This window comes from Peromyscus leucopus, chromosome 2, assembly GCF_004664715.2.
Source record: "Peromyscus leucopus breed LL Stock chromosome 2, UCI_PerLeu_2.1, whole genome shotgun sequence".
Lineage (NCBI taxonomy): Eukaryota > Metazoa > Chordata > Mammalia > Rodentia > Cricetidae > Peromyscus > Peromyscus leucopus.
In genome coordinates this window covers 128,972,328-128,984,758 of record NC_051064.1, presented here as the reverse complement: position 1 = coordinate 128,984,758, position 12,431 = coordinate 128,972,328, and the positions used below count along the sequence as shown (strand labels likewise).

At 50.1% G+C, this 12,431-nt stretch overlaps 1 protein-coding gene across 1 annotated transcript in view; it reads right to left on the bottom strand.

Annotated features, from left to right (window-relative positions):
• The window catches only part of Csmd2 (CUB and Sushi multiple domains 2), a 568,711-nt gene that overhangs the window by 261,618 nt on the left and 294,662 nt on the right, over window positions 1–12,431 (bottom strand). Inside the window, 3 exon segments of the mRNA XM_037203342.1 lie at window positions 34–121; window positions 5,013–5,214; window positions 10,984–11,050. Of these exon segments, the coding sequence (XP_037059237.1) occupies window positions 34–121; window positions 5,013–5,214; window positions 10,984–11,050 (357 nt within the window).

Here is a 12,431-nt window from a genome sequence, read left to right as displayed (position 1 = left end):
TTTGCAGCCGGACAGTCCCCCAGTAGGTCTTACCTGAAGTCTGAGCCTAGTCTTTTGCCCCTTTCAGGTATTCCAGGGTCTGGACACATATTATGTCCTTGGGACACACCAACCTGAGTTACTACAAGGCAAAAAAACAGCACATACACAGATAGACAGTCCAGGAAGGCACCGGGCTGGGCAGTGTCTCGGGTGGGAGGAGGAGACAGGATGCGGCCCTGCTCCCCCAGAGTTGTGGAGGATGTCGGGGCTCTCTATTGGACAGGGTTTTCCTGACTGTGCAAGGTGGGAGACTGCTTTTGATAAATGCCTTTGCAAGAAAAATCCAGGTGAAATTCTTTGGGATCATGTGGGCTCTGAGACAGCCCTCCTCCCCGACAACCATCCTGTTCCCTCGTCCCACACCAGTGGCCAGAAGTGGACTATCCAAAGGCTCTGGTGACCTCCCCATCCTGCACTTCAGATCCAGGGATGGAGACTCTAGATGAGATGACTCCGCCCCCCGCCCCACCCTCAGTCCCAGATGGAGAGATGACTCAAAGAAAGTTAAATAAAAGGTGAATGCATGATCAGAAACGGTAAAGAATGAGAGAGAGTTGCAGCTTCAAAGCAGGGCCTTGAGCTCAGATATGGTCATTTCTTCTGAGAGCCTTCTTCTCAGCAGACCCTATCAAACCACAGTAAGCAAGTACCAGAATATTCTGCCCCACCCCTCCCAATAGTACTGGCCAAGCGCACCAACCAGATGTTATCTAGGGTATGTCTACGACAGTCTCACACCTTTTTACAAAAACCATATGCATGCCTGCCTGAGCTAGCGCAGAGCTTGGTCTAGGACGGCGGATACAGATACAGTGCAGACAGAGGGCAGCTCCTAGGTCCCTGCCTGCTCATTAGTCATGACGGTTCACATTGGTCAGGCTGGACTAAACTCATACCTCTGGATTCCCAACAGCTGACAACGGAGGCCAGAGGAGTTGCCTTCAAGGACCCACCAATCCCATGACTCCAACGGCAGCTGAGTGGTTACAGGGGTCTATGGCAAACAGTCTCCAAGCTTGCTCATATTCCCCTCTTCCACTCAGCACCCCATAATGTGAGAGAGGTACTCCATCACCCACTTACACACTACTCACTCACTCCCCATGGAGGGCACATTCTCACTGAGCCCCTGTTTTGGCTACAAGGGAAGCTGCCAAGGGTGGTCAGGAATGACCACAGTCTTCAAGGAGTTTCCCTTTGAGGGAAGCCATGAAGCACTGAAAGAACTTCAGGACCCAAAGTGGGAGGTGATGAAGGGATGCTGAGATGGGGGACCAGACACACATTACTGGGAGAAGTGTACAAGTTTTCCCAGAGGAGGTGGCATTGGACATGGATCTTCTGAAAGGGTGAGGTTTAGCCACATGGGGACAGTGACAAAGGCAGAAGACAGAAGAGTGAGGTGGAGACAGAGAAACTGGGGGGTGTCAGGTGCATCTAGAGTTTAGGGAGGGGGGAGTATCAAGGTGAAACACGAGGCTTCAGATAGAAGACTTTTGAGGGGTCTGAATCTTATCCTGAATACACAGGAATAGGGGGGTGTTGAGAGTTCTGTGTAGCTTGTTGTGTGTGTGTGTGTGTGTGTGTGTGTGTGTGTGTGTGTGTGAGACACACCTTTAATCCCAGCACTCGAGCAGTAGAGGAAGGTGAACTCTGTGAGTTCGAGGCCAGTCTGCTCTACACAGTAAGTTCCAGGTCAGCCAGGGCCACATAGTGAGAAAAGAAAATGAACCCAAGATCCAAAACAAAAATAAAGAGTCCTGGGTGGCAGAAGGGTCCTCCTTATCGAAGGAAGTTCTGTGCTCATTCAGGTCAAGGTCACACCACAAGAGTGATGGGGTGTGTGACGCAGGGAGTGGATGAGGGAAAGAGGTTCACCAGAGAATGCAGAAGGCTAAGGCAGAACAGGGAGAGTAGGCGCCCGTGAGCTGGGGCTGTGAGGACACTGGTGTAGACGGAAGGCAGGACACTGGGTGTAGACGGAAGGCCGGCCACTGCTGAGATTCAGCTCACTGCTGCAAGTGAAGGCCTGGAGCAGCCCGCCCCTGCTCACACCTCTAAGGGGACTGCTGACCAGGGAATCGGAACACTCAAGGCTCAAACCAGACACAGGCTCAACTCTTGGTTGTGTGGCAATGCCAGCAAGGCCTATTGGGTGGTTCCACACTGCCAGGTTGAGGCAGGCCATCTCTCTGGCCACCAGTCTGGACCCTGTTCTCTTCCTTATCAAGCCTGCACTTCCAAAGTTTTTACATCTCCCGCTTAACAGAACTAGTTCCAACCAACCCCGAAACCTGCAGGCTGGGACAGCAAGTCTCAGAAGCAGAGTGAGTTTTCAGGGAGCCATGGTGGTTCTTGCAAGGGCGGAACGGAAGTGGTAACTGGGGTCCCCAGGACAGAGGGGGTTTGGGAGTAAAGGCGGTAACCAGGAGAGGAAGATGGTCCCTCACCCCAAGAGCTGCCCCTGATGGCTTTGTCATTCAGCCTGTGGACCATAGCAGTTTCTAAGCTCAGTGCCCATCTTCCCCAGGTCCCGCCCGGTTAGCTTGTCCACGGACCACAGCCATCCCAAGGTCCCTGGTCCATGGAAACACCCACCCCTTAGCAGCACCTTGAGAATTTCCAGCAGTTCCCAACACTTCTTTCCCCCTCTCATTCAGTACTGACCGCCATCCAGGAAGCAGGTGAGGCTGAACCAGAGCTAACGATGACAAAGCCCACCACCCTGCCTCCGGAAGTCAGACAGCCCCTGAGGTTTGGGTACCATCCGGGAAGTTACAAACCCATTGACGCAGCTCACATCCAGCCAGCACCCTTTCCCAAGGTACTCATAATAGTCCTCTGAAGACCTCCCAGGCTCTCCAGGAAACAAGCAAACTTACATCCAGGGATCAGATGACTATGTAAATTGCAGAATCAAAAGGCATCCCTGCTGTCTTTGGAATTTCCTACCTCCACTGCCAGTCTAGACCAGACACTTGTGTTTGACTTGCTGTTGGCTGCTGGACATCAAGGTAAGCCTGACCCCACCCTCGATGACAGCCTCAAAATAAGAAAAATCTGTGGCAGTACCTTCTACCCAAAATGAAGGGAGATGCTGATAGGTGCATATCCAGAAGCCACGGCCAGGGGAGGGAATCAGTAGGGTCCACCCCTTCCCTGAGTTCAAGACAGCTGTCCACAGGGGTTCTGAGCAGACTATAAAGTCCATGCAGATATCAGCAGCTGCCTGGGAGCAACTTGAGTCAAACTCAACCCTGTTTGAGGAAGTCTTATAATGGAGATTAAAACCTTATCAGAAGAAATATCACATATATGTATGTATGTACATATCTGAAGATTGTTTACATTACTTCCTTAGACTAGCTTCTTCACTTTTCTGGAGCTGTTGTGGACACCTGGGAAGGGTGTAGGTGGTGAAAACCATGAACTCTCTCTAAGATAATGCACCCCAACATCACATGTGTTTTTTTTTCAGCTACTTTGTGGGCTTCCTGCAGTAAGGAAGGTCCATCTTAGATCCAGTAGCATCTAAGCATTTAACATTTGTAAAATGGCGATACGGAACTCTAGCCTGCCTTCCTCTCCTATTTTACAGATGTTAAAACTGAGTCAGTAGTTTCTTGGGTAGCATGGGATAAACATTTGGTCTCCCCAATGCTGGACATTTCTCCAAGCTTGCTTACAGCTCTGTGGCCAAGTGTATAGCAAAGCCACAGTTGCCTTGGTTCATTTGGTATCCATGGCTACACTTGGGCCTAGGGCATAAGTAGACCATTCTCTACTTATGGACCAGGGCTTTCCTAGGGCCCCATCTCTGATCCTGATGTCCTTAGTCAAGCACAAAAACAGAGTCCCCTAGCTTCTTTCTGTCATCCAACCTCCTGGAGCAGGGACCACCCAGATATTTCGGTCTACAGATTAACCCAACAACCACCAGTACCTTCTGACTTGAACTTGAGACTAGGACAAATCCCGCACTCTGGTTCAATCTAGTCAGGTCCCCAACTGCCTCTGCCCTCGACCTTCTTCTGGCCACAGACACCAGCACAGACTTTATGAACCTGGTGGCTTTCCACCGTCTCTCCTTACCAAGTATATTTCTGTCAATTAAAGAAAAATGAGAGCAGGGAGGTGAGACGGATGGGTAGGAGAAGGAGCCGAGAGAAGAGGGAAGCAGAAGGCAGGATGGGGAAGAGGAGGGGGAGGAGCTAAAAAAAGCACCAAGAAGGAAACAGAGCCAGACCCCTGGGGGACCAGAGTAGCCCCCCTGTACTCGGCTCCGGAAGGAACATGGAGGGTCTGCACCCCACCCCCAAAGCTTAAATCCCTTCAGCACAGACCCATCAGGTGTCTCTCTGGACGTGATGGTCTAGACCATTCCCCAGTACCAGACCTCGTTTCATCTTCCAAACAAGGGTATCAGGAACAAGTTCTCAAAGACGCAATCTACCCAAGCAGGGTGCCACCAGGATTTCCCCACGACCCACAGAGCCAGGACCCAATTCCCCACTTGGCTCTGCCCAGCCAGGTCCAGCGCTCTTAGTGGAGCTTATTAGACACGTCCCTTCCTCCTCTTCACCATCTGACCTTGGAAGTCAACACCCTCGCCCTCCAGAGCCCAGCCTGAAGAGACGCCAGTAAGAGGACTGTCTTAGCAGGTGGAAGTGATTCAAAAGGAAAAAATAAAGAGAGAAATGTGCAGTAATGACTCCCTGGACTGCAGATCGAATGGGAAGTGAGGAGGGAAGAGGAAGGAGGCAATGGAAGGAGAAGGGGAGGACAGCTGGGGGCTGCTCATTGGCTGCAGGCTCAGTGAGTCCACGCCCAGATGGAGGGAGGGAGGGGCCAAGGACGTCATCTAGCAGAGGCTGGCTTCCCTGTGGTCACAGCTGGTCACAGCACCAGAGGTTCAGATCCAAGCATGAGGCCCTATGCCCTGGCACAGGGGGGCGGGCCAGGTGACTTACACACAGACGTCTTCTGGTTGTTGTCTTTGCTGGGCATCAGCTTCACGCCTCGAGACTTCAGCTCAATTTGCTTCTTCACTAAAGAGGACAGACAAGGAAAGACGGTTGGAGGGGTGGTCTGTGACCCGGACAGGGTTCCTGGAGAAGGAGGAGTTCCCACTCGTTTTGACAGTCGTGACATCACACTGTCATCTACCACTTGCTAGCCTCGGCACCCAGCAGCAACAACAAAGACATTGCCAATGATAACAACGACAAAAATCCTATTTTAAGTAAGCTTATGACTTCATACTGAGCTGCATTCGTGGCTATGGTGGGCTGTACATGGTCCACGTGAGCCACAGCTTGGACATATCTGCAAGATGGACTTGTCCTGTCTTTTGGCTTGGGATGTCCTATGGGGGGGAGGGGGGAAGAGTTCCTGTTCAGGAAAACAACAAGGGGTGGCAGGGTCTCTGCCATGAAGGAATAGACAGACCTCTGAGGGAGGCAGGAAAGGGGCTCTGCCACCTTGTGGTGTCGGGAGGGCTCTGGACTTGCTGGGGCCTCTCCTAGGAATGGAGATCTGCTACTATTGAGGTTTCCAGGTATGAACTAATTCCAGTCTTCTCCCTGGGGAGTCTTTTGTGAGCATCTGCAGCCAGTTAGGTTTGGATCTGGAATGCTCTCCCCACAACTATGTATTGAGGGTTCAATGGTCAGCCTGTGACACTATTGGTAGGTGCTAGAAGCTTCTGTAGGTGGGACTTATGGGAAGGAATTCATTAAGCGTGTGTCCTTGAAAGGGTCCTCTGGACTCCAGATTCACTCTATTTCTCTCTTTGTTTTCCTGCTGCCATGGTGGGTGGCTCCTCCAGCAGGCGCTCCCGCCATCGATGGCCCAACCCGTGGATCACAGCTCCCTCTTGACACATGAGCCCAAGCCACCTTTACTTCTTTTTAATTTGCCTCAGGTATTTGCTATAGCAATGGAAAGTGAGGAATGGGTAGCTCACCCTCTGCATGTCTGCCGCTCTGAAGATTCTCCCCTACCCACTTTCTGAGCCAGCCCTGACAGGGAGTGGTAAACCAGGTCAAGCTCAAATTGTCACTATTTCCCATACTGTACTATTTGTGATATGGATATTTTGTGGTCCTGGGAATTAAACCCAGCACTCATGCCTATCAGGCAAGCACTTTACCACTCAACTATATATGTATCTTTGCCCTGCGGTATGATTTTTGTAGCCATTGCAGAGGTGAGGTATTATTTCTCTCCTATCCCTTGACCTTGGTTTTGGCCACTGGAAACAAGAGGCCTTGAGCCCAAAGTCTTGAAAAGCACCTGCTGGATTAGGTTTCTCTGTCGCCTCTTCACCATCATGGGAAGATTTGGCATGCCAATAGGTCCCACCAGACCCAATCCATACTAGCTGACTTGGATGCAGGGGAAGCTGAGTCCTGGAGGTCACTGAGGGATGGAACTTGGGTGACTGCCTGATGGATTAAATAATAGTCTTGGTTCTGTCCATTCGACAGCTCCTTGGGTCTTGGCTGAGTGGCAAGCAAAAAACAGAGCTCCGGGTGACACAGGCCCATCCTTCTCCTTGTCTGTTCTCCTTGGCCTCCATGGCATTCTCCTGGCCACCAAGGACTCACTGCAACTCTGGTTGTAAACCTTGGTCCATCTGTACAATCACATCCCTATGGGCCATGCCAGTTGCCTCTGCTGCTGACTCAGCCCTGCTGATTGATGCCCAGAGCAGTAAGAGCTGTGCCTAGGCACTTGCTGTGTGCCAGGCTCTGGGTGCGTTACAAGTTCTTTACTGGCCTCCTTGGCTCCTTGCTCTCAAACCATACAGAATCCTTCACAGTAAATTCTCCCCAACGTCTAGAGCCACTTCTGACAACCTCTGTATCTGTCACCCAAGTTGCTTATCCCTCTTCCCTGGTTTCCATGACCTTCCACCTTTCTCCTTTGTCCCGGAGTAGCCTGCTCTTAGCAAAGGGTCAGAGGAATCCTGGGTTCGCATGAGTCAGACCGTGCTACATCCATTTCTGCCTGGAGCTCTTTAGCGGCCGCGTGCTCTCCTGGCAACAAGCCAGAGTCTGTAAATGACCCACAAGGACCAAACGCTCTCCTCAGGGCCGCACTGGCTTTCTCCTTGACCTCCACCTTCCCTCTCCAGTTTCCAAGGCCTCCCTGAGGTTCCCACAATGTGCCAGGAAAACTGACTGCCTCGGTTGCCAGTTTCTCCAGAATGCTTCCCCTTGCACATCTGTGACTTGCTCCCCTTTTCTCTGGAAGCGGTTGGGCAAAACCCTTTTCCCGTGAGCCTTCACTCAGCACCCCATTAAAATGGCCCCTCCAGCTCCAGCTATCTTGCCCATCCTGAGTCCATCTCCTGAGCATTCTAGCATACCACACCAATTTTAGGGTTTTTCTTTAATTCATTAATTGATTGATTGATTGATTGATCGACTGATTGATTGATCGATTGATTTTTGAGGCAGGCTCTCACTATGTAGCCCTAGCTGTCCTGGAACTCATTATGTAGACCAGCCTGGCTTCAAATTCATAGAGATCTGCCTTCTGCCTCCCCAGTACTGGGATTAAAGGTGTACACCACCACCACACCTGGTTCAATTGTCATCCACACTGAGTAGCAAGACCAAGGCAAGCCCTCTTGTTAGCTGCTGTTTTCTCAGTGCCTAAAAGAGTATCTGGGGCCCCAGGCATCAGTCCCTGGGTTCTTAAACTTCTATCCTCCTTGTCTGGTAGCTACTATGTTTACTTGATAGAAAATAAAACTGGAAATCAAGGAGGTCAGGTGACTGGAGTTAGATCACAAAGATGAGGCCCAGACTTTGTCACTGGCCCGTTTAGTGATTCCAAGGGTCCTACTTTCCCCGGCCTCTCCCTGACCCCAGTTCAGGTGCTGAAGGCTCAGACACTCACTTAGGACTGGAGGAAACTCACTACTTCCCAAACCAAAGTCCACAGTGTCTGGTGTGCAAGGGTTCTCCCAATGCCCGCACTTCTGGCTAAATAGAAAAGCCAACCAAGGAATTTGTTCCCCTGACAAGTGACTGTCTACGTGGAATGCATGATGAAATCCAGTCACTACCACAGAGCCCCATTCTGCCTCTGTGCTCTGGAACCTCCTTTATAAATGTGCATTGCTCTCTGTGTGTATTCAGCAGGAAAATTTCCAATGAACACTAACATGGGCACATTATCAAAAGGAGGGCATTAGCAGGGAAACATGCATTATTCAAGCACAGCTAATATGGCATGGCTGAGATTCAACCATCCCTGGGAGAAACAGAGCTGTCTGAGTGCCATGAGGGAAGTTGAAGTTTCTGTCCCCAAGGCTCCAGGACAAGAAGGTGACTATGGGTGGGGTCTGTGGCCCAGTGCAGCCCATCTGAGGCAAGTCTGCAGAGATGGATGGTTCACCGCACCTGACCAAGAGGCAGGGTGTGACTGGGGGAGTCATCGTGGATTCTTATCTCTGATTCTTGTGTCCATTGGAGGGAAGGGGTGAGGGTGAGAACCGAGCACCACAGACACCATTCCCAGGGGCTCACGACACCCTGGTTTTCCTTGCGGCTATTGATGGGATGTGTGAGCTGTGAACATGAAGAGAAAGGTTGCTGGGGGGGGGGCTGCTCTTCCTCTCTTCTCAAAATTGCAGTGACGAAAAGCCCTCCCCCAGCCCTCTGCCCTCTTGAGACCCTAGAAGGACTCCTGATTTGGGGTGTGTGTGTCTGGGCTGCCTAGTTTTGTGTCCACTTGACACAAGCTGGGGTTATCTGGAAAGAGGGAACCTCACCTGGGAAAATATCCCTACCAGACTGGCATATGCAAAAGCCTATGAGGCATTTTCTTGATTAATGATTGATGAGAGAGGGCCCAGCCCACTGTGGATGTTGTCATCTCTGGGCAGGTGGTCCTGATGTGTATAAGAAGGCAAAGTGAGCAATCCAGGAGGAGCAAGCCAGTCAGCAGCTCCTGATGGCTTCTGCTTCAGTTCCTGCCCCAACTTCCTTCAGTGATGGACTGTGGTGTGTAACTGTTAGCTGAAGTAAACCCTCTTCTCCGCAAGTTGCTTTTGGTCATGGTGTTCTGTCCCAGCAACAGAAACCCTACCTAAGACAGGAACTGCCCTTTCTACCCTACTCTCCCCAGAAGAACTGCCTAACCCTCCGGCTCAGGCCCTGGTAGCTCTGCTGCTGCCAGTAGGGAATGACGTCATCCACCAGCCCAAGTCGGAGCCCACGTCCATCCTTTCCTTTCCCTTCCTCCTATGTTTACTGGAGGACAGAGTTGACCAAGGTGATGAGTACTAAATGAGAAGGAATCTAAAGAGTCAATGCATGTATTAACTTCATTATTTCTTATGCCTCGAGCTGGGTCTCTAGGTTTGCATCACCCATGATACCTTTGGGCATCAAAAGGTGGCTGGACACATATTGGAATCTATGGGCAGAATTTTTGCTCTCATGAAGCTAGCCTGGGAAGTACAGGAGTCACAGCTGTTTGAGCAAATGTTTCTCATTCCCGTCACACAATCTATAAAAGATGCCCATCCAGGCTCAGTCGGCCCAGGTCTGGGCCCTGGAGGTAGAGACTACAGCTGGCCCGCAGCATGTGGGAACTGATGAAGGGGTCAGTGTTAGGGAAGACTCATGAAGGAGCTGATGCTGCTCACTTTGAAAAGTACTGGGAACTTTAATAAGAGTAGGGCCTGCCTGGAGGAGATAGGCCATGGAGCATCTCCTTAGGGTCTGTATCTTGTGCCAAATCATTCCTGTGGATTTCTCTCGGCTTCCTAAGCACCATGAAGTGGGTGGCTTTTCTCCAGCCCATCTCCACAATGATGTTCAACCTCACCTTAGGCCCTCAGCGATGGGGCCAGTTGTCCATGGGCTGAAACCTTTGAATGGTAAGCAAAAATAAATCCTTTATCCCTGAGATTTATTTTATCACAGCAACAAACATCTAAACAGAACTGGCTCTGAAGAAGTAGAGTTGTTATATTGGGTCAGGAGCCTATGGACCTAGTTTTGAAGGGAATTTCGAGGAGTTTAGAAGAACAGGCTGGGAAGCCTAGGATGCTGAGACCAATGGGAAGTTCTGATTGGACTACAGAAGATAATCATGTAGATAGGACCTCTACTGAGAACTGGATGAAGGACATCCATGTTACACTGTGGCAATGAACTCTCTCTCTTACATCCTGTTCAGATTTTAAGGCTCTGGGGTGGGAACCGCTGCTTTTTCTTGGTTGAATGGCAGTTGTATCATGTTGGATGGAATCAGGAACTTGTTCTTATTTTTATTTAAAGATTAAGGATGCTTTAAGGAGCCGCCTTTGAATGTCAGGTTAAGCAGGGGTGGACTGGATTGAGAGACACCTAGGAGACCGGGCCAGCATGATGCTGAGCGTGTCTGTGTAGGCATCTCCGGATATGATTAGATTGGGAGGGCTCTGACCTGGTCGACGATTTTCTCCATTGGCAGATTTCAAATCTGAATGGATTACTGGGGGGTTGGAACTGCAAGAAGTGGGGCTTCGTTGGAGGAAGTGGGTCCCTGAGGGCATGTCTTTGAAGGCTACAGCTTGACCTTGACCCCTTGCTCTTCTCCTCTTCTTCCCTGCTGCTGGAGACTGCTTCTCCACCACACATTCCCACCACTGTGCCTCAGTCCCATAATGATGGAGTCAGCGGCCTTTGAACCAAAATAAATCTTCCTTTTAAGTTGTTCCTCTTGGGCATTTGTCTAAGACAGCCAGGAATGTGGATTTAGGCAAGATTCATATCACCAGGGACATCAGCATCAAAGTGCCACCTTTATGTACTGAGGCCTCAGTTTCCAGGATCCCAGGGACACGACCACACCTTAGGTTTTGCATAAAGCAAAAGAGCCTGCCCAGGTGGGTGGAAAAGGACACACCAGGGGAAATCAGCCACAAAGTGGGCTCACTGAAGAACTAAGAAGATCCAAGTGGACCAGGGTGCCGGGGGAGGGGCCAAGCATGGAGCAGGTGTCCCTGTAGAGCCCCCAAGAGCACAATTACAGGCCCAGTCAGAAAGGAGGGTCAAATGAATAGTTGGGTAAGTCACTAAGAACCTTGAGAATTTCTGGGATGCACTCATGAGCGTTGCCTACACATTCATTCATTAATGGGTGCGCCTGCAAGCATCGTGCCACTGGGGTTTCACTCAGACACTAGTTGCTAGAAAGAAGGTCTTACCTAGGGGGCTGGGGAGATGGCTCAGTGGTTAAACTGCCTACTGTGAAAGCAAGAACTAGAGTTCAGGTCCCAGAACCCACATACATGCCAGGGGCTTTATGTGACCTCACCTTGACTCTAGCCCTAGAAAACAGAGACAGGGAATTCCCAGAGCAAGCTGGCTAGCCAGACTATACATTGCTGTGGGATGTCTTTCTGTATGCTGTTAATATGTGCTGCTCCCATTGGCTAATAAATAAAGTTGTACTGGCCTATGGCAGGGCAGGATGGAGCCAGGTGGGACAATCCAACAGAGACAACGAGAGAAGAAAGGAGAGTGGGAGACACCAGGCTGCCATCCAAGGAGCAACATGTAATGGGACGCAGGCAAAGCCACAGAACACGTGGTGATACACAGATCAATAGGAATGGGTTGAGTTAAGTTACAAAAGCTAGCAAGAAGCCTGAGCCATAGGCCATAGAGTTTGTAATTAATATTAAGCCTCTGAGTGATTATTTTATAAGTGGCTGTGGGACTGTGGATGAGAGAGATTCATCCGGACCGTGGCACTGGGTAGGACCAGAGAAACTTCCAGCTACGAGACATATCAGTAAATTTGGGTTTGACTGGGAGAGCCTGTCTCCATGAAAAATGTGGAAGAGTTAGTGATGAAGGAAGATTTCAGGCATCAACCCTAAGCCTCCACAAGCACACATCCATAAGCATATGTGCATATACATCCATATATGTGTAAACGTGCATACAAACACTACACAGTGACACTTTATGAAAAAATAAGAAAGATTCTATAGTCATCAATGAAGTAAAGAAAAGGTACTGCCTGGTGCTGAGCTGGTGTTTCTCAATACACTCAAATGCACAGCCCTTGGTAACACATGCATATAGGTGGCATCGTGCACATATGGTCATTCATGTCTGCAACCAGAACCCTCATGTGAACCCATGGCTATAGATATTCACACAGAGAATGCAAGTCACACATGGATATGTGCTTTCTCACTGTAGCTGAAGAGTCAGGACTCCCAAGAGAAGCATGCCAGCTCTAACCGGTTGATGGAAATCCTAGTAGGTACATCCATCTCCTCCGAATGAGAATGCCTACAGAAGACTGCCAGGCTGCCCTGTTCATCCTTTCTATTTTGGTTAATTACAAGACATTTCCCTGCTGTCATAAAG